The sequence below is a fragment of the Branchiostoma belcheri genome, unplaced genomic scaffold (genome assembly GCF_001625305.1).
Source record: "Branchiostoma belcheri isolate BF01 breed outbred unplaced genomic scaffold, Haploidv18h27 scaffold173, whole genome shotgun sequence".
In the NCBI taxonomy this organism is placed as follows: Eukaryota; Metazoa; Chordata; class Leptocardii; order Amphioxiformes; family Branchiostomatidae; genus Branchiostoma; species Branchiostoma belcheri.
In genome coordinates, this window is record NW_017803191.1 from 35,808 (window position 1) to 57,643 (window position 21,836).

The following is a 21,836-nucleotide window of genomic DNA, read 5'->3' on the forward strand; positions in this document are numbered from 1 at the left end:
AGAGGCGTTCGTGTATGTGTGTGTGTGTGTGTGTGTGTGTGTGTCTGTAAACACGATAACTTGAGAAGGCCTTGAGGGATTGTCTTGATACTTGGTAGGTGGGTAGGTCTTGATGAGACGTCAAAATGATTAGATTTTGGACCCCTAGTGTCTTGTTATGGTACTGCAGCTGAACTTCCGGTTTTCATATCTCATGATCTAGACATGCTAGGGTGACGAAATTTGAATGGTAGGTAGCTCTTGTGCTGGGGAAGAAGTGACGTAAGTTTGGGCCCCCTAGTGGATTGCTCTGGAACTGCAGGGCTATATGTTTGAAAATATTCAAAAGAGGATAACTCAAGAACCGGTTGACGAATAGTCGTGATTTTTGGTATGTAGGTAGCTTACGTGATGCTTAATATAATTATGTGACAATTATGCAAATATGGATGTAATTTGCATAATTTATGGGGAAATTCTGTAAATCAGCTGTATTCCATGATAGGACTATTGAAGCTTGTGAAATTGGTAATTGAGAACGAGAGAAACACAGGCAGATATTGATTATGTAAATGAAGACCTAATTTGCATAATTAATGAGAAAATTTCATAATTATGTAATGATAAGTGCCTGGAATTTCATACTTGTGGTATTTGAAAGATAAGTAAAGGTGAACATCATTAAACATAATGTATTCAAATTAGGACCTCATTTGCATAATTTACTAGGAAATGCTAGAATGGCATTGTTTGTTAATATAAGACTGTCTTTTGGTTGAGAATATGATAAAATTATATAATTCATGAAAATGAGCATCCTATTTGTTAAATCAAGGGAGAATAATCTATAATTTGTTAGTCATAAAGATTAACATCATTTGGCGAAGGTATGAGATCGGGGAACTCTAGTTACACATTGTTTTAACCAATGAAAGGATAGACAGGGCATGACTAAACACAGATAATACTAACTGGATCCATCAGTGCTTCCTTGACTTCCTCTCCATACCGATTGCGTAGACAAGGTCCACAGAACTGAAAGTCAAGTTAAAGACTGTCATCATTTGCATTCACACTGTCAAACATGCCACAGCCCATAGTGGTAAGTCTATACCCCATGTCAGGTGAACTAACTTTCATGCTGTATTTGAAACATGTTTTCATAATATATCAGTCTTTACTGAACCAAGACTTTAAAATGTTATGAAACTTTTTATACCATTGTATCAACATCTGATGATTGTATAATAAACATGCATCACATCATTGATATTTGTGAATTCACATTCAAAAAGATCTGTAAGACATGGCTCCATCCTGAGACATAGCCAAAATGAATCACTACCTGTCCTCTGATGCCAACACAGGTCTCCGAGCGACAGGTTGTCTTGGTGTCTGCAGTCTTCTGTCGACACTGATGGCAGCTTGTACCCTGGAAGCAAACAGTTTAAAACCTCTGTGAAACCATGTATCTAAAGTGTGTTTGACTGGACAGTGGCATATCTTTATGTGATTCTGAGTTCTATGTTATGTTGCAGGACACTGTTTGGTTGTGAGCAACCATTATGTGTTGACTGTACTTTATGTACATCCATCGAATACTTACATGAACAGAATTGTACACTTTATCAGCCACCCTGTCTGCTACCAGCTCCAAGTCTTCTTCTGTGATCTCCTCCACCGGCACGACACGGTGAGGCTGTGCCCTGTAGCCCCCACTTCTCCGCCGTTTGGGCTGGGGCAGCTCTCTTTCCTTTGGTGAGATAAAAATACGACATCAATATTCTTTCAACAACCATCTTCTTTCACAATATCTAAGTGCATTTTCTGCTGGCTTCCTGCTGCCTTCTTTCAGATGAGATTAGTACAGATCATGTATGCCACAATCTGTGTTTATCTAATTATCTGTGACCAAAACTATTGCAATGGTCTCCATCTGTGCATGGCTCTGGTTTCTATTAGGCCAGACCAATTTGTATCACTCATAAAAGTGCCCAAGCATTTGTAAGTGCTATCTACATCAAGTACACAGGAGCACTGCCTATCTAAAAAAGAATACACATAGACAAGCATTGCCTATTTCATGCACAGATAATTCTTACCTCAAGGGCGATTTCATCCTCATCCTCCCCATCGCTTCCTTGTCTTTTCTCTGAGCTGAACATGAAGCCAAACTTAAAACGTAGTTTCTGAAATAAAAGCCACAAAATCTTAATGACAGAAAGACAATGCTGACTACAGAATTTAAGAGACACAGTGAATAGTGGACAAAAAAATAACAAAAATGACCAAATTTAATTTGAGAGTTGGCTGCTCAATACATGGTTACTAGCCCACTGCTACAGCATTTGCAAAACTGTGTGGCTCAAGGGCAATAGAATGGAGATGAGTATTGCCCTATATACCTAAAGATGTGGGAAGGATTTTAACTACTAGTACTGATGACACCTTTCCATCAGCACATTATGAAAATGAATGGGTGCACACTGAAATTTTGCTTTTGAAAAGCATGGCTGGAATGACTATATAATACAGCAGCATGCATGTAGTCGAATCTATTGTATTGTATACTAGTAATGTTGACATGAAACTTAAGTGCCCTACTGGGGTGTTGTTGTTGTCATTGCCACGAGCCCGAGTCATGGGAGGACTTGTCCTGGTACTGCAGTAGCTCAGTCGCTTCGGGTTTCTCCTGGGCACGAAGTTGTCATCACCCATTGTTCTTCTTCTGGAGGGTGACTGGATGTAAAATGATAAACAAATGCAATGTAAATTACTGCAATAAGGTCAAGCTTTTTTGCTGATCCAATTCAATTTGTTCCCTTTCTGATTTAGAATGTTTATCTATCACAAGACAAAATATGATAAGGGTAAGAAAGAAAACATTTACCTTTCTTGCCTTCTTGAGCGGGATGTTAAACTCTGGATTAGACTTCAGCTCTGCCAATGCCTGCTTCAGCTGCAAGAATGAACAAAATTGAAGTCATCACTTTGTTGCTTTATTACATACATGTATGTGCTAGTACAGCCAGCTTGACATGACTAAAACAACTATATATGATTTATCCTTTCCCTCCAAGCAGATACTTGAGCACTAGTACTAATTTTGACACTTTTATACTTTAAGTACTGCTAGTAGAAAAGGATCATTTTACAATATGTTTTGTGTCATGTAGAGTTCTAACTTCTAAGCACTAGGTGGACATTCAAGTGAAAATACAATATGGTTTACGATAAAAGTCAACTCTCACCATGGCCCGATTTTCTTCCACATTTTTACGTCTCCTCTCCTCGATCTCACTCTGTGCCCCCGGCCGGGGAGTCGGCACGTCACCATCATCACCATCATCATCATCATCAGAGTCGCTCTCCGTGTCCCAGCTCCAGGACTGGACCTCAGCCTGGCGTTTGGGGCTGCTGCCGGGGGATTTGGATGGCTCGCTCTTCTTCTCACTTCTCTCGTCTTTGATGTCATCGTCTATCCCCTTCTCATCCTCGCTGTCAGAGTCTTCATTCTCCCACTCACATTCTTCCATCTCCTCCTCCTCTTCTTCACTTGTGTTTTCCTCGTCATCATCATCCACCTCAACCTGTAGAATGAAATATTCCAATTGGTTGCTATAACCTTGTCTAAGCTATTCTTCTTAGACCATTATTTCAACTCTATATTACATGTCTCTTGTGCAATTGAACTCCCTTGCCTCACCAAGAGAGGACATGGAAAAGGATGCTAAGGCTACACTGATACACACTCACTTTAAGGCATTAATGTTATATAATTTGTCTCGGGACACAAAAATGTCCCAATGTCATTGTCAAAGTGTTATTCATTTCCACGCTCTGATGGAACCACAATAAACTTACATGCTGAACTGCAGGGTTGTCCTCAATCTCACGGAGACCTTCCATAAAACCTCTACGACTGCTGGGACGGCCGAATTTGTCTTTGAACTGCTCATAAGGATACAGGTCTTTGATGGACACTGTGCCTCTGAAACAGAAAATGTAAGAGTACATTCAACATTGTTTATTGCACGTCCTGTTCAGTTGTATTTCACAGGCATTACAAATCTGTTTAGTTTATTCATGCATTTTAATAAGAAGAATATAAAAAGTTTGTGACAAACTACAAGACCACAGGTAACAGTTTGATATACAATGTACAAAACAGCATATAAACATAATTGTCGGTTTATTGTCAACTTACATTTCATGGGTTCCATAGAAGAAGACCACATGCTTCTTTGCTGACTTTTGGATCAAAGGATGGTCTTCCTCGATCTGTAACGTAAGGGATTCAATACAACTCTTTGACACTTTGATAATGATATTGTAAACAATACCTTTCAAACAATGATGAGGGCCTGCAAGGGGGGGTCCCGACATCGCTCTACGCTGAATTCGGAAACCCTCGATTACGCTTTATGATAAATTCCAAGTGGCTACAACGCATTACGAAGAATTAAAATGGCAAATATGCTCTACGCAAAATGCGAAGAGCAGTCCGTCTATGCTCTATGTAGAATGAAAACGGCCGATTACGCTCTACGGAAAAGGGCTTGCGGGCCCCCAATGATGTTTACAATTTTTCAAGGCACTATGATAAAATGAATAGTGAGTTAATGAGCGAAAAGCTTGAAACTGTATCAATTTGTTTAAAAACAAGCATGTGGCACATTAACAAGTTGCTGTTGTACTTAGATCTGCATGGCCTACGGGTCCAGACCTGGTAACCATGAGTGGCCCAATTATCTACACCAGGTTTTCCATAAACCCACTCACAAAACTACCGACGTGCTATTAAATACTGTAAATTTGTAGGGACCACTGTTCACAAGAAGACCTATTTGAAGAAAGATACAATCCAACATACAGAAAGGCTAAACAACCAAGTCATCGTCTGTCGATTTGTCAGACTTGTATGTTATAATTTCATTGATCAAAATTCGTTCTCAGCTCAACTTGTTGCGAGGGCGTGCACCTCAGATAAAACTCACCCTGCCCGGCCAAGCTGGATAACCGCGAACTTTGGCGAACACTCGGTCCCCTGGCTGTGGTTCCCACGCTGACATTCTCAGTATTATCTTCCACCAACGCAGTTTTTGCTGTTAAAAGCGAGGAAATTCGGTACGGGCGACTCGATCCCTGCAGCTTTAAATCTGCCACCTACGCTGCTTTTTACGCACAACTTTCCCCCATCTACATCCACGTAAAATGTAGTTCGGTGTTTTATTCAGCAGTAAATAGTCCGCATTCGATTCATTTCTTCAGAAATAAATACTCCAATTCATACTGGAGTTTGTATATTTATAAAAGCGTTCTAAATTGTTAATAAATGCTCTTGTATTGCCAGGTCACGTACAGGTCAGAGAAGCATCCGCCAGTGGCGCGAGCACTGCGGCTCCATGTGTTGTTGTGTACATGCTGCAGCGCCACCTTGCGAAGTTGATACAAAAGACAAGCAGCTGCAATCAGACTTCCGGATATTTGACGGCCAGCCTTAAATGCTTAAATATATATTTCGGTATCCCTTACGATTTATGATGAAAGTGTAGCCCGTGATCATAATGTTCTAATGTACTGCAACAGGGCAAACGTTAAACTGCCTGTCGATGTACGGGTTACTTTTTCAGAGGTTTTAAAAAGTGCAAGCTATGTTATGGAATTTCCCTGGAAAGTAAAACCTCAGAGAGTCTACTGTTATGTTGGTGAGTTCTACTTCCGTGCATCATTATGGGTGTGGCTTGACATTTAATGTCACCAAGTGTTAATACCTAGAGAGATCTTTGACTCTGAACTGAACCAAGTGAAAAACTGAGCACCTAGAGACCACGTCTAGCGACATAATAGACGTTAAACAAGGACAACAACAACAACAACAACAATTTAATAGGTGATGCATGATGCATGTGTGATGCCCGACTGTCCTTCCAAATTGAAACACTTATGATTAAATCTCCAAAACCTGACTCCAGGAGCCTTCTGAGGAATGATATCCCCCCCCCCCGTAAGGTCCTTAATGCCTTAAGTAGTGGGGGGGGGGACTCCTTGCCTGAATGACGATATATGGCAATGTGTTTTCATTGTCTTGGATCTCACAGTGTCAAGCTAGAATCATGATAACAAAGGAACATGTAAAACATCAACATATGCAGCATTACCCCATGGATGACCTCAGCCAAGTCAGCTGTTGGACTTTGGACTATAAACTTCTCACCCCTATAAATTATTTACTGACAGGGTTAAAGGTTGTCTTTTGCCAGTTGAACAGACATTCCTTCAGTTTACCCACTGCTAACCCCAGTGTCAGAAGGTAAATTTTGCTTTCCCTATTGAATCAACTGTTACATGTAAAGTTACTTTCATCAGAAATGCTATGAAGAAGCAAGGACACAAAGGAGAACACTGTGACAATACTAAATCATTATGCATGTTATACATTTGATTCTCACTCGAAGAAGCGCCAGGGGTGGCCACTGTCAGACCCAGGTGGAAAAGCTACTTGGAGCACAAAGTGCCACGAGGCTCGGAGGGGACTAATTGATTGATTGATTGAATATAATGTCAGGAACAAAATTTGGCTGTCAGAACAAGTCGGCAATAGTCCCCTATACTCGGAATTCATCATGGTTACTAGTTGTTGTTTTTTTAATGTATCGCCTGTAATATATAACCCTTTTCTTTCCTTATATCTAGCCCTCAGCATCATTCAAACCCCATTTTGTGACGACTCTGGTGCTGGTCTCAGGATACTGGGGCCATGATGGCTGCAGCCACTTCAACTCTACCCTTCACTGAAAGGTCCAACCCACTCACTCAGAACATTGACGTGGCCGACTGCAAAGGTCAGTTATAAGTCAGACAGTTTCTCATCCGAATGATTATCGATGTTGATTTATTGTTCTGGCAGTCCCCTATATTCTGACGAATCCCATGTTAGTTCAATGCAGGGGTGTTGGAACATTATAAGGGGTGATGGAAGATAGGGGAGTGAGAGCATAGGCTGTCCCTGATGCAGGTTGCTGAATAGGTATTATGGTAGAGATGTTTATACATGTATACTGGATTTAACTGGAAGATGATTGATACAATTTTATATACTATCCCATCTTTGTCTTTGCAGGGACAAAGTTCTGTCCATTTTGTCAAGTGGACTCTTGTAAATCATATGAGGTTGTACTGATAGTGTGTATGATATTACTAAGTATTTTTATGCTCTTTGCAGGTATTGTGGATATACTCCACAGCTGTGATGAAGAGATGTTAGCAGGATCATTTCAGTTCCCGGTAAGATTGATAAGACAGTTGGTAATATGTCCTACCTTCTTGCATCTTTTCAACCTTAGTGATGAAAGTGCCATATACTTGCAAGTAAGAGGTCCCGTGGGCTGATGCCTTATAGGTGACTGTTTATGGGCTAGTGACAGTTTTATTTTATGCACACAGGGTCTGCAGGATGACTCTACAGTGAGAACTATCTTGGGTGCTGTAGATCACATTGCTGCCATCATGCAGGTAAATACACAATTTTGTCTTGCCATTATAGAAATTCAGTTCAAGATTTGTAGGCCCATGCATATGGGTATGTGAATTTATATAATTAAGGGTTGGATAGAAAACTTAAGAAGCCTTGGATGGAATGTACATGTTATGACATTCAATATGTGATCTATTGAAAGAAAGTATTACAGGTAGGTTTAAAGTGCTCTCTAGCATCTGTCACTGGTACTGCAACAGAACCTCATTTTTACAAACATTATTTGTACCTCCAGGAGCCAGAGGACCATTTGGTTGTGATGTCAGGGTGTGGGACATCGGGACGGATGGCATTCCTTGCTGCAGTGAGTTTGCTAAGTTAAACACCTTTTTGTATGCAGAAAATTTATTTTGCCAGGAATTAGAAATATAAGTCATGCAGCTCTTAACATGAAACGTAATGCATCTATCACATGGATTCAAGCTCTTGACCTCCAGGTCCAGAAGCAGAGATACTTGCCCCTAGATCAAGCATCCTACTGGTGACTAGTGACACTACATCTTACTGCTTTATTCCAATAACCTTTATTGTCACATGTGTGCAGACAACATGCAACAGGTTGCTGATACAGAGTGGGAGAAAAGCTTGCTGTGTATACCTCATCGCTGGTGGAGACAGGTTTGTACAAAATTTTATACAAAAGTTAGAATTTCAGCTACAGATATACATGTATTACAGACTTTGTACCAAGAATGCCAAGATAGCTGTCACTAGTTTGTTGATACAGTCACAAGGTCCCTTTGTTTTCTTCAGAGCTCTGCTGACATCTCAGGAGGCACCAGAAGATGACCCCTTGCTGGGAGCCAGTGAACTGCAGCAGGTAGTGCAGGATAGATGTCACTTCTGCTTGAAGTCTTAGAGTCTCGTATGAATATGCTTGTATTACGTAGTTTGCAAAAAGAATGTGTTGTAAGATTGTGCATAATAATTGTCTTTTTCATTGAAACTTTGCTTATCTATTTCTCAGGCTGTCACTGGGAAGAAGAAAGTATTTTATATCGGGATCACCTGTGGACTTTCGGTAAAAAATTTAACATTTATAAAAGACTATAAAGAATGGCCCTGTCCTTGGTGCTGGGCCATTGGATGGTCCTCTCATTGGTGCTGAATGTGTAGTCTGTAAAACACTGTAAAGGATGGTCCTCTCATTGGTGCTGAATGTGTAGTCTGTAAAACACTAAAGAATGGTCCTCTCCTTGGTGCTGAATGTGTAGTCTGTAGAACACTGTAAAGGATGGTCCTCTCCTTGGTGCTGAATGTGTAGTCTGTAAAACACTGTAAAGAATGGTCCTCTCCTTGGTGCACCTGTCAGGCTCCGTATGTGGCAGGACAGCTGGACTACTGCCTGCAGCACCTGGAAACATTCACTCCTCTGCTCATGGGCTTTAACCCAGTACAGCTGGCCAGGTGAGGAATAGGCAAATACTGACTTTGCAATCTAAAAAAGATTCTATAATGAAATAAACAAAAATCACAGACTTATTTGAATCTCACCAGAGGATACTTTTGGCTTTGAAGTAAATTTGGATGTTACTACTTATTCTACAATGTGATAACCATGTCATTCTCTTTACTTGAAGGGATCATGGCATAGAGAAATGGGACAAGACTGTTAAGGATGGTATGTATCTGTTATTGTATCTGAGTATATCTCATACTTGACTTGGGGTAGGTAAACTTAAAGACAATTTTTGTTTATGTTATTTCAATGTGTATTGGATGTCAAATGATTTTACTACAGTAGTAACTTCTCTTAGAATAGATAAGCAGCATTATGTTTGGTTTGTGAAGTCAGAATTATCCTAAGAGAATCCTGGACTGTTTTCAGTTGTGGTGGAGATGGAGCAAGCAACAAAAGACAACAAGGCCTTCATTCTCAACCCAGTTGTTGGGGTGAGTGATTGTTATAAGTAGCAACTCTACTATAGTTCTCGGGAAATACGAGCTTTTGAACACCTCAATTCTTGGTTGATATCTCTGATATTTGAAGGCATGACTGTTTCTTGTTTCTGGGCTGGTATCAGATACGTAGTGGTTGGTACGTCTACCAGTTTATTAGTCATTTTGTACATCATGCATAGTCTGGACATTTTTTGTAGCTTATTTGTACTTCCACTGTTTCAGCCTGAACCAATCACTGGTTCCACTCGCATGAAGGGCGGCAGTGCTACAAAGATCCTTCTGGATACCATACTGCTACTGGCAGCCCAAAAGACTGTAGACCAATGTGCCATCAATGAACATACTGTCAGGTATCATCCACACCTGCATTTAGGCTTTGTTTTTGGTTAGCCTGTTTGACGAGTTTGTGTTCCCAATGATAATGCAGCTTCAGCTCTTGTGTAGCCATCTGTGTTGTGTACTAAGAGGAGAAATATATTTTCCTTGCAGGACATTCCTGGGAGCTTACAGCCAGTGTGTAGAGAGTGTGTACTCTAAAGCAGATGACATATCCTGTCTTGTCAGTAATGCAGGTAAAAGGTAAGGGTTCTTCATCTTAACCACAAACTGTCTACTGCCTAATAGATGTGCCCAGGCCTGTAGCTGGCCTCTTGCTCCCCTCCATTAGGTTCCTCCATGTTGCTCCATTAGGTTTCTCCAGTGTCTTTCACAATATAGAACATATTTTGCAAAATGATACAAGAAGAAACACAGTGAAGCGATAGTGAAGAAATGTCAGACTACATGTAAGTACAATGAAACAGTGAAATTCTTTGCAATTCACTTTAATCCAGTGTTTGGTTATTATTTTTTGTCTAGTGTTTCCACTCTAATTTACATTAGAAATTGTGATTTTCAGCACAATTTGGTTTCTTTATAACATAGCTTGCAAGCAAGTGGGCACATTTACTACTTTGGTCTTGGGACAGCAGGCATTATGGGATGTATCGATGCATCAGAGTGTGTCCCGACATACGGATCAGGTAACAAGACATGACTATTTATCATAACAGAACCACTTATGTAGGTACACCTACATGTGTAGTCTGTAGAACACTGTAAAGAATGGTTCTCTCCTTGGTGCTGAATGTGTAGTCTGTAGAACACTAAATAATGGTTCTCTCCTTGCTGCTGAATGTGTGGTCTGTAGAACACTGTAAAGAATGGTCCTCTCCTTGGTGCTGAATGTGTAGTCTGTAGAACACTAAAGAATGGTCCTCTCCTTGGTGCTGAATATGTAGTCTGTAGAACACTAAAGAATGGTCCTCTCCTTGGTGCTGAATGTGTGGTCTGTAGAACACTAAATAATGGTCCTCTCCTTGGTGCTGAATGTGTGGTCTGTGAACACTGTAAAGAATGGTCCTCTCCTTGGTGCTGAATGTGTAGTCTGTAGAACACTAAAGAATGGTCCTCTCCTTGGTGCCGAATATGTAGTCTGTAGAACACTAAAGAATGGTCCTCTCCTTGGTGCTGAATATGTAGTCTGTAGAACACTTAAGAATGGTCCTCTCCTTGGTGCTGAATGTGTGGTCTGTAGAACACTAAAGAATGGTCCTCTCCTTGGTACTAAATGTGTGATCTGTAGAACACTGTAAAGAATGGTCCTCTCCTTGGTGCTGAATGTGTGGTCTGTAGAACACTGTAAAGAATGGTCCTCTCCTTGGTACTAAATGTGTGATCTGTAGAACACTGTAAAGAATGGTCCTCTCCTTGGTGCTGAATGTGTGGTCTGTAGAACACTGTAAAGAATGGTCCTCTCCTTGGTTCTGAATGTAGTCTTATCATAATAGAACCACTTATGCACCAAGAGATTCAATTGGTGTGGCCAATCCAATTCACATTGATTTCACTATTTGACTCCAACTCTCAGATCCCACAGATGTGCGAGGATTTGTACGTGGTGGCTATGACACACTCAACAATGCAGCTGGTTGCCTGGACAACCTGGGTCCACTGTACAGGCTCTCATGGAAGAACTTCTGTGACGACATCCTGGGCCGCTTTAATTCATCTGATTCTGCCATCTTTCTTCTGTCCTCCCCTGGTCAGTAAGGTCTTTTTGTGTGCTATTTATTCATTGTGTCTTTGTATATTTGCTTGTTTCTTTCTTTGGTTCATAAGAAATGGATTTTTTAATGGATTCCGTAATTTATAATTTTGACACATGGATAGACCTTCATTAAAAGTGTTGTAAAAGTTTTGGGGTTGTGCTCCTGCCAGATTTAGATCAGATAATCAGTATTTATTATTTCATGACATTTTGATAAATTTAATATGTCTGTTGCATTTTTGGTGGGGCATTTACTCTAGCTGTAATGTTTCATATTAAAGTACTGCAAATACCATAATGCCCCATAAATGATACTGGTCCCTACTAGTAAGTTAACCATCCTTGTGTCAAATATTTGTCAACAGACGAGCTTGGAGACTGCACTGAGCTGGCAGAGCAGCTGAAAAAGACTGGTGTTCATGTCATGGCAGTTTTGTATAATTTTCAACCAACGGATGCCAAGGTCTGTCTTTTTAGCTTTAACTTCATCTGCATTTCTCAAAGTACCTAGAAGGACTAGAAAAGATTGTCTTCAAGTTTTTCTTTGTAATGTGGACTTCATGATATAGGCATCAACAATATTTTAAGTTGTAGTGCTGGCTTTTTAAGGTTGCATTCAAATATCAATAAATGTAAAGTTGTGTTTACTTACCATCTATTTGCAGGTGATGGTGTCCTTCAGCACAGTCTTTCCTCAGTCAGTCCTTCTCCAGATGCCACCAGTCCCAGCTACAGGAGGGTCCACAGCTTTACGGGCAGCTGCCTGCAGGTAAGGGCCGTGTCATATTTGTATGGATAGCAAATTGAAGACATTCTGATGATAATTGTGGATATGTCTTTTGTATGGACAGGTTCACGTCATCTAGTTGAGGACGTTGTTTGGATAGTTGTGGACATATCCAGAAAACGTTTTATGTATATGTAGCAGACCCCGTCAACATTCAGTTCTGTCATTGTAGCTTAACCTTCTCCCAGCTGCCTAACCCCATAACCAATATAAGTTTGTTGCCAAACTGTCACCTTAACATGCTGAAGGTTTGTAAGTTATTTTCCAAAGTGTTTTCTGACCACTGTGACATTGCCTTCCATTGTAGGCGACTGGGTGAGTTTGCCCTGAAGCTGGTCTGTAACTCTGTCTCCACTGGAGCTCACATCATGGTGGGAAAAGTCTTCCAGAACTTCATGGTCGATGTTCAAATCAGGTAAGTCTTTGAAAATTATCTAATGATTGTTTAGTTGGATTTTTTGTTCTTCAAAGTATGGCTACTGTTTACAAAAGTTCTTCTAAGTGTGACTACTATTCCAAGAATGTTTTAGCACAGATCTTAAGGAACTGGACAAGTTGTATCAAGTTATCTTTTTCTCAGAGTCTCTAGCTGTGTGACTGCCAGCCATATGGAGATTTTTATACAATACCTATCACATTTGTTTCTGACTTTCTTTTACAGGAACAACAAACTGTTCTACCGTGCCATCAGAATTGTCCAGGCAAGTACATGTACTTTCAGCAGTCTGTTGCAGATCCATCCATTGTGTCTAAGCTTCTAAGAAAGCTATAATGGGTCCATGAGAATGTTATATACTTTGCTTATGATGCTTCACTTTTGTCTATCAGCATTTAAGTGACTGCAGCCAGGACACTGCTACCAGGGCCGTCCTGTCAGCATTGTATGATACAGATGACGTCACATCACTGGCAGACATCAACGTGTCTCAGCATGTGGAAAGAGGAACGAAACAGGGAAAGGTAAGATTGTATGATGTTCAAAGATGTGAAAAAAATTTCAAAAAAATGTAGATTCATTTTCACTCCCTCAGCATAGCCATAGGCCAATCAAAAATTCTTCATTACACATGAAGTTTGCTGTTGATCTAGAATGTAGTTAAACATTAAAGGTAAAAATGTAGGCTATTCATTTACGCTGCAGTAACCTACCTGAACTCGTAAAAGCCCTTCATTTTTTCCATCCTACTAGAAAACTTCACCTACTTGATTTTAATCTACTTCATAATCCTTAATTTGTCTGTAAAATCATTTGTCAGTCATTAACAAAAAAGATTATGTCTTTGGTCGACACTGGTGAAAATCCTGGGCTGAATCTTCTTCTCTCCTGTCCTCACGTCTCCCTGTACGTGTGTGGTTGTCCAGGTTGTCCCTGTTGCCCTCCTGTGTGCAGCTCTACAGCTGAGTCCCAGGCAGGCCCGTCAGCAGCTGATGGTCACACCAGTCATCCGACATGCCATCTTAGCCGGCATCAACAAATAACTGCACACCAGTCATCCGACATGCCATCTTAGCCGGCATCAACAAATAACTGCACACCAGTCATCCGACATGCCATCTTAGCCGGCATCAACAAATAACTACAGACTTCTTCTTAAACCATGATGTAGATTCAATATTTCCAGTAGAAGGGTGTTCTGGCATGTTTGGACATCGCCCTTTTTTGTGGTATCCAATATAATTTTGCCAGACAGCTTTGCCACATTTTTAGCACAAAATGTTGGAGAAATGTGAAATTTTGAATTAGGACAATGTGTATAGTGACTATTTCCATGAATCTTTTTCATTGAAATTTGCTCCTCAAAATAGATTTTAGAGGATAAATCAAAACTCCCTGAAAAGCATGCCCCCTGATAACTGTAGATTTATCATTGCCGCTTGCTACTTTTCTCCCCTTTCTATGATAAATGCCTCGTACAGACAAGTCTAGCAAGAAGATCTTCAGTACAATTGTTTGCTTCTTCTTTTTCACATTCCAGTACTTAATGCTAGGAAGTATTTCAACCAAAGATCCAGTAATTGTTCTACCTATTTAATATGATAAAATTATATTTACCAAGTCATAATACAATGTAGCTACATTATTTCATAGATTAATATTTATGTAGTTATCAGCAGGAGGTTAACCCCTCCCAAAACATGTGGAAATGTAACTTACAACAGTATTTAATGTTTGATGTAATTGTTGCTTTGAATCTGTAATGATACTAATGTCTTTACATTTTTTATAACATTTGTACCTCAAAAATTAAGGTTTTAGAACTACCTCTACTTGATTTTATAAATTTGACCAGTGCACCAGCTTGAAGGAGAATATCAGGAATGTTCATATCTGACAACTTAGTAGTAACAAAAGAATACCAGTCATTGGTGTATGGCAACTAACTACTAGTATCTTACTCATCCACTGAGTTATGATGGCATAAACTTAAAATCAATTTTTAAAGTGTTTGACAACACCTGTAATAAAAGAACAAGCAGTGTCTTTATGTCTCATCAAGAGTGTAGAAAATGGTATTCAGTTTTGTACATTAGTACAATGGTATCTTATTCATTAATTTCCAGAATTTACCTATCACAATATTCACAATATTCATTACTGCAAGTCTGAAAAAATGAGTGAAGAAAAGCTTGGTCCAGTCTTTTTATATGAAATTTTTACCATGTCTGCAAACTATATTTCACAAGGCACTTTTGAAAATATTTTTCCTCATTAAAGTTGCTATAAAATATAAAGTTGTCTAGAAAATACCCTACTACCAGTAGTAAGTATTTCAAGGATCTTCTGCAGATCTGATTTTGTATTTAGCATGTGGCTACTAACAATTAATGCTGCTAATTTTTACAATGTGAAGAAAGTTGCCCCATCACCGGGCTGGGTTGCAAAGAGACTTTCAGCCACCCTCGTGCTCCTGGTGGGACTGTTGTCGTAGAACCCAGACTGGACTGCCTTGAGGAAGTCCTGCAACTTGGCGGCTGGTACCAGAGACACGGCACAGCCGCCAAACCCTGCACCAGTCAGTCGTGAACCCAGCGCTCCTGCATCACTAAAGGAGAAACAAATTCCAATTACAGTACATACTGGACTAAATTATGTGCCCTGGCAGCTTTTGTTGGTATTGAAGAGAATGGTCCTCTCCTTGTATCTTGTGTTGAAAACATGTTGTGGTCATATTTTTTTGGCAGTAGATAGGTTTTGGGTTTGGGAAAATGATATAGGTTTGGGCCATTAGAAGCCGGTTTGAAACTGCAAATGTGATTTTGTTAGAGGCCCAACATGGCTCAAACAGATAAATGGATTCTATGTGTTCTACAGACTACACATTCAGCACCAAGGAGAGGACCATTCTTTAGTGTTCTACAGACTACACATTCAGCACCAAGGAGAGAACCATTCTTTACAGCTTTTACAGACTACACATTCAGCATCAAGGAGAGGACCTTACATGCAGAGCTGTGTCAGCTGGTCCAGCTCAGCACAGCTGCAGTTGTACAGGTCTCGGCAGCTGGCATGGCTGGCATTCATCAGCTGCCCCAGCTGTACAAGTGCGTCAGCCGGCTTCTCGTCACACACGGCCTTGAACTTGAAAACCCTGTCAGCTTCACTGTACACATGAGCAGCCCGGTCATGGAGCTGGAATGTGGTCACTGGAGGTAAAATCCAGGATACAATGAATCATTATTTCAGGCTTTTCATATTTCTTGCACTACATTCTGAGCTATTTTTATTGTGTGGTTGTTCTATGGAAATGTTATTCTTTGATCTTTCAGTGAATCAATTCATTCAGCAATAGATCAGAGACCTCTAGCAGTTTCTTCCAAAACTGCAGCTTGATCACTGCAGCTATATCAGAACATTCTGCAATATTAGACCCACTATAGATTAAACAAACAAACAAACAAACAGACAGTCTATGTTTTGGGATTTTTCAGATGTTAAAAGCAGAAAACAGGTCAATGAAGAACATTAGCCTAAAATGTCAGTGAAAAATACAACAACCCACAACACAGCCCATCGTACAGAATCACTGCAGCATGTCTGCAGAAGGGACTTACAATCCTTGGTGTTCTGGCTGAGGCTCGTATCTTGCAGTTCTTCTGAGGTCACTCCCAGTTCCTTGCACACCTAACAAATCACATGGCACGCAGAGTCAAACGTACAGAACAGATCTCAATATAATTGTTTTACTCTACAATCTTCAACACTGTAAGGCATCTTTCATAAGTAGTAATGCTGTCAAGATATTATTTCCAGTAACAAGGAATTGCCCTTTTCCTCAAACTAAAGATAGTGTAAAATTTACCATCCTTGCTATCACAGAAGTTTCCCTCCCACCTACCTCCTCCCTGCTGTAAGGGTCCTTGTGTAGCAGTTGGTCCACGATCACACCCATCTCCTCCAGGGACACGCCCAGCGCAGACTGAAGATCCCCCAGCTTCCTCAGCTTCCTCCAGTCAAGGCCTTTAGACTTTGCTATGAGCTGCAGTTCAAAGAAAGCACAGACAGATGTGTCACAATTACTACTGTGTAAGCTATCTATAGATTGTTTTTCAAAGTTTGTAGTGCGGCAAATGAGCTATTCTAGTTAAGGCATGGATGCCTTGAGTTACAATGCTTTTGTTGTAGGGTTTTTAGCAAGGTTATTACAGACATGACCATTGAGAAGGATATACAGAAGCCTTTTCTGTCTCAAGAATGTTGTACAACACCTCCACAACCATACCAAGAATGCCCTCATGTGCAGTAAGATGTAAGCCTGTTGTTGTACTAGGAATATGACAGGCTCTGTAACTGCAACTCTTTCTGAATGCAACATGCAGTGCTCATTACTCTTAGACTAGTAACACATGCTTAAAGGCCAGTTATCCAGTGATGTACACATCAATATGGCTTCCTACCTGGGCTGCCAGTCGACACTCCACCACTCTGACATTATAGTGAGCGAAGGCTGCCTTGTTGGCCTCCACGCAGGAGTTAGAGATGACAAACACAACTCCGTCAGGCAGGGACACGTCTGTGGCCTTCAGTGGGTTGAACTCTATGAGCTTGGCCTTCAATCAACATGTATGTCTGATGAGTTGGTATCAGTAATATTTGATTACAATCTGATTGAAAATCTGATCAAAATAACAGTCATGTTCTCTGATCATATAAGCATAAAAACTACTGGTTAAATTTGTTGCTGGTGCACTTGATGAGATGAGACATCCATGATTCTTGTGTATAATATCATCAGAAGAATTTGGAAATTCTGGCCTCAAGAAGTGTATCATTTACCTTGCCCTACAAATTAAAGGTACTAGAAATTGTTTAGATACAGATTTTGCATTGTGAAAATTAAGCACCTCTTAGCATCAAATAAGTAAAAAAAAGCACTTATAAACACTATTAGGGACATCTGCTGTTCTTTGATTTCTGCCTTAGGTTAGACATGGTCACTGGAGTGGAAGACAATGAAATAAAAATTCAGGATAAAGATAAACTTGAGTAGGAACTTACAGTTCCAGCTTCAGCCAAGAAGGAGATGGACTGGTCCATTCCTCCCCCCTCTGTACCGATGTAACGTTCACACCAGGTACAAACCTCAGCAAGCTCTTTCTGTGACAAAAAATAGACTTTTTGAGAAGAATTGCTGATATCAAAGTCATCCTATAATATGTAATAAGCTGGAGGCATACATGTATGTTGTTCTGTTCTTCAGTTAAAAATGTATGAATCATGTCAGTGAAGGTTAGACATCCAGGTAATAAGATATGCCAAAAAACAGTTACTCAAGCCACTGGATGTGGTTTTGGAAATGGTCAGATTTTGTATGGATCTGTCTAACAAGTATCAACAATAAACTTCTCCAAAAATAATATGTTATAAAAATCAATATGATATAAAAATCATTTCAATGGCACCAAACCTTGGAAAGGCTGCAGTTGTTGGCTCTTGCAGTGGTCATCCCAGAACAGCACACCAGAGCACTGGAGCTGGACAGGCCTGAACTCTTGGGTACAGTTCCCTCCAACAGGACATTCAGACCTGTCAAATAAGCAAAAAGACTTGAACTAAATACTGTAAATCAGTATGATAACAGTAGCAAAACTTTGTTGAGAAAAATGTACATGTTTGCAGAACTATACGCTTGTGGTGGCGGCAGGTGCAGCAAAAAGAAAGTCAGCAAGTTATTTGTTCACAGTAATGATATTAGTTCACGGTACAGAAGTGACCGCAAAAACATCATGATTTATAGCACTGTATTTGTATTTGTACTCTTATAGACAATTCTTGTTGTAAAATTAAAATGCCAACAGAATTCTGTCAATGGACAGAATGATGGATGCTGACCTGATGGCTTGTCGATCTTGCAGTGCTCAACCACACCTTTGAAGCCACACAGGAAGTAGTGAAACCAGCGCGGCTGGGACTTGTCAATGGTGAAGCCATCCACAGTGCTGGTAAAATCACTATGGAAACAAGAAGGCAACTTTAGACCAGAGATTACCCAACATAATTATTTCAGTTGTACCTACATGTATGTCACAGTATTGTGCTTATTACGACTATTATAAAAGAACATGCCTATTGCCCTTGTTTGAAGTGTAACGTTATATAGCATGTAACGTTACCTAAAACTGGGATCCACATTGGCTAAAGTAAGTTTCTGGTCATCTGTGGTGGCTGCTGCGATGACAATGTCCTGCTCTATGGCCATGGGAAGTACAGCATACCCACAGTAGTCTATGTGTTCACCTGTAGGAAATAATCAACACATGTCATGTGTAGTAAATCTTTTCATCCACGGACTATGTGTTAATACAGTGGTTTTTGTTTGTTATTAATAATAACCATAATAAGCAGGTGTTGGGGAGGAAGATGGTAACATTTTCTGACTGTCAAATTCTTCTGACAGGCAGCTACTTGCAATCAGCATAGCACAATCAGCAAATGTTTTGTTCTCCAATCTAACATCTGCTTGGAGGTAAGTACAATCAACCTACCAATCAGGTTGACCCGCCCTGGTGCTCTTGCAAAGAACTCTGGATCCGTTCCATATTTCTGTTTAAAAGATTCCCTCAATCTAGTAAACCTGAAAATAAAAGGTTGAAATTGTTTCAAACTTAGCTATTGGTTAAATCAGATCTAAATGAATTGAATTCATGTCCCTGCATATATTACCTTGTGGTCAGTTAATGAAAAATGCTGCACTGTGAATACTAGTATTTGGTGTTTTGATGACTGTAAACATTGTTTTTGTTTGTTTTGTGGTGTGTTAAATTGCTTATTATATCTATTACAAGGACAACACAAGAGATAATAATCATTTTTTCTAAATCAGAATTGATCTTTCCATTTGTGGACTTTGAAATTCAACACCACAATCACAAGATGTGGCTGAGGGTTTACCAACAGGACATTCACTACCAAATCCAGAATGGGTGAAAAAGCACTGGCCATGGGTTTTTTTGCGTAAATCTGCGTACTTTTCTGGGAATCTGGGTGAATTTCCAAGGTGCCATTTGCTGTTGTTTCCATGTAAATATACTGGGTGAAAATGAAAATTGCACCTATATGACAAAACGGTGAATTCCGGGTGAATTCAAGGTTTCACCCATTGTAAAACAAACAGCAATTTAACTAGTGCTAAGTACGCTGTTTTTCATGGGTTGAATATTGAGCTGACCGTTAGTGGCAGTGTGGTGGCACTCGTTGTTCACTACGTAGTTACCTACCTTTCCGGACATGTGCCAATCCCATGGCTGTTACTAGTATGAGGAATATTTGTCTGGCTGCAGCAATACACGGGAACAAGAAGGTTTGGTGGAAACCACTTCAAAAAGTTGACTTGGGGCCAAGTTGACTGGGCCGAGTTGGTAATGGTCTTGAGTCTTCCGACATTCATATAAATTGATTTCATTTCAATCGCGGTTTTGAAATTGTAAGATAAGTTTGCAAGTCTTTCACTGTTGACAATTGTGTTTGACTTTGGGGGTACATAATGAAATGCTGCTACAGGACCATTCATAATGTTGTCATTGGAATGTTGAATTTGCATACAGGAACAATAGCCTTTCATATATGTTGTCATTGGGATGTTGAATTTGCATACAGGAACAATAGCCTTTCGCACCTTGACCTGCATGACAATATGAATAAATTACAGCTTCTCCAAAAGTGGTGAACGTTTTGATGAGGATTTTCAAAGTGAAAATCATATTATTTGGCAATTTATAATACAGAGTGCAATTTTTGGCAATTTTTAACACATGATTTGGGAGTAACCTAACTCATGTTGCAATTCTTATGTGGTATACGCCACAAATTGAATTTCAAGACATTGGCAATGAATCGGGCTCCATCATAAGATTGTAAACTCCACTTGACTGAAAAATGTATCGAAGGGATATCGCCCCGGGTCAGTGTTTGGTTCATACTATAATCATAGGGTTGAACATCCTATGTGTTGATCAATCTATGCAAAGAACACAGAATTCAAGGCAACACAGGGTGGTAATAAAGCTTGTAAATTTTTGGACATTCTTGCCATTATACAAATTACTTTCATTTCAACCATGGAGGTTCTTCCACTTTGCTGTTAACATGTGTTTACATGTACTTTGGAGTTGTGGGGATTTTCAACCGACTAGATAACAAATCTTCAAAATCCAGTACCCACTCAAAGACTGCCAGTCAGCACTGCGACATTATGAGGTATGTGCCTGTGCAGTTTATGACACCTATTACCAGAGGTGTCCAATCAAATGGGTGAATCTGGGTGAATTTTCAATTGTAATCGGGTGCAAAGTAAACACTGGAAAATTCACCCATTCCTTGCATAATCTGGTTATAATGCACAAAATTTCACCCATTGCAAGGAAAACAACAAATGGGTGATTTTTATTGAGAACAATGGAAATCACCCAAAAGTACGCAGATTCGCGCAAAAAAACCCGTGGCCAGTGCTTATTCACCCGTTCTGGATTTGGTAGTGATTGGACTTTTATTGATCTGCCTGAAATGTTTTAAATTTATGATTATACTCACTAACAGCGAATGGTTACATTACCTTATAATATTTATTTAGTCATTGTACTTTGCTTTCAACTAATTGGGTCAACTTGAGGTCTGTGAGCACTGAACATTAATCCTCTAACATCTTGTTACACATGTATAAACATGCAAGAAATATCTTTAACCTACTTACTGATGCTTAAGTTCACCTAATAAAATAAAAAAATCAAAATATTGCTCTCAAAGTTCTCTCAAAACTATAGACTTAACAATTAACATGCAAGCCAAATCCTTCAATTTGTATGTTTGTATCCCCAGCCCCCTCCCTTCGTATTTAAACGTTTAGCTCAAAATTATGTTTACCTGTCCGTTAGGTGGCTGGGTACAGGTTTAACTGCTGGGGCACCTGGTTCGGCCATTCTTTCTGTAGCTGCAGCTACACTGGCGCGGAGAGACCACCTGTTAATCTAGCACCTGAAATTGGATTGTAGCTACGTGTACACGCCCCCTTATAAGGCAAAGTACGGCAGGTGTACACACAACAGCT

The 21,836-nt window shown here is 39.9% G+C and overlaps 3 protein-coding genes across 5 annotated transcripts in view; 1 reads left to right on the plus strand and 2 right to left on the minus strand.

Moving 5' to 3' along the window:
• Positions 1-5,193, minus strand: part of LOC109467003 (cell division cycle-associated protein 7-like) — a 6,229-nt gene extending 1,036 nt beyond the window's left edge. Inside the window, exons 1-10 of the mRNA XM_019764892.1 lie at positions 4,977-5,193; positions 4,187-4,260; positions 3,844-3,970; positions 3,231-3,569; positions 2,870-2,938; positions 2,584-2,718; positions 2,082-2,168; positions 1,586-1,732; positions 1,325-1,411; positions 952-1,014 (exon numbers count right to left, since the gene is read on the minus strand). Of these exons, the coding sequence (XP_019620451.1) occupies positions 952-1,014; positions 1,325-1,411; positions 1,586-1,732; positions 2,082-2,168; positions 2,584-2,718; positions 2,870-2,938; positions 3,231-3,569; positions 3,844-3,970; positions 4,187-4,260; positions 4,977-5,051 (1,203 nt within the window). The 5' untranslated portion in view covers positions 5,052-5,193. The remainder of the gene's footprint in view (positions 1-951; positions 1,015-1,324; positions 1,412-1,585; positions 1,733-2,081; positions 2,169-2,583; positions 2,719-2,869; positions 2,939-3,230; positions 3,570-3,843; positions 3,971-4,186; positions 4,261-4,976) is intronic.
• Positions 5,194-5,437: 244 nt separating this feature from the next.
• On the plus strand, positions 5,438-15,018 carry LOC109466992 (glucokinase regulatory protein-like). 3 transcript variants are annotated; one of them, XM_019764881.1, is made up of 22 exons: positions 5,438-5,687; positions 6,676-6,824; positions 7,205-7,266; positions 7,426-7,494; positions 7,752-7,820; positions 8,061-8,134; positions 8,270-8,336; positions 8,484-8,537; positions 8,829-8,923; positions 9,097-9,137; positions 9,345-9,409; positions 9,641-9,768; positions 9,908-9,997; positions 10,343-10,440; positions 11,328-11,501; positions 11,873-11,970; positions 12,173-12,276; positions 12,602-12,709; positions 12,956-12,995; positions 13,123-13,254; positions 13,657-13,744; positions 13,794-15,018. In XM_019764881.1, the coding sequence occupies exons 2-22, from the start codon at positions 6,740-6,742 to the stop codon at positions 13,820-13,822; spliced, it is 1,770 nt and encodes a 589-aa protein (XP_019620440.1). In that variant the 5' UTR covers positions 5,438-5,687; positions 6,676-6,739; the 3' UTR covers positions 13,823-15,018. The 3 variants fall into 3 exon arrangements, with proteins under 3 accessions (XP_019620440.1, XP_019620438.1, XP_019620439.1); XM_019764879.1 differs by having other exon boundaries at positions 13,657-15,018; XM_019764880.1 differs by lacking the exon at positions 5,438-5,687 and adding an exon at positions 6,223-6,292 and having other exon boundaries at positions 13,657-15,018.
• A 56-nt stretch (positions 15,019-15,074) lies between these two features.
• Positions 15,075-21,808, minus strand: LOC109466995 (N-acetylgalactosamine kinase-like). The gene is made up of 11 exons (XM_019764883.1): positions 21,653-21,808; positions 19,279-19,367; positions 18,907-19,030; positions 18,626-18,744; positions 18,201-18,319; positions 17,792-17,890; positions 17,191-17,343; positions 16,632-16,772; positions 16,348-16,417; positions 15,738-15,939; positions 15,075-15,338 (listed from the first exon to the last, which is right to left on the minus strand). The coding sequence occupies exons 1-11, from the start codon at positions 21,706-21,708 to the stop codon at positions 15,134-15,136; spliced, it is 1,377 nt and encodes a 458-aa protein (XP_019620442.1). The 5' UTR covers positions 21,709-21,808; the 3' UTR covers positions 15,075-15,133.
• Between the last annotated feature and the right edge of the window lie 28 nt (positions 21,809-21,836).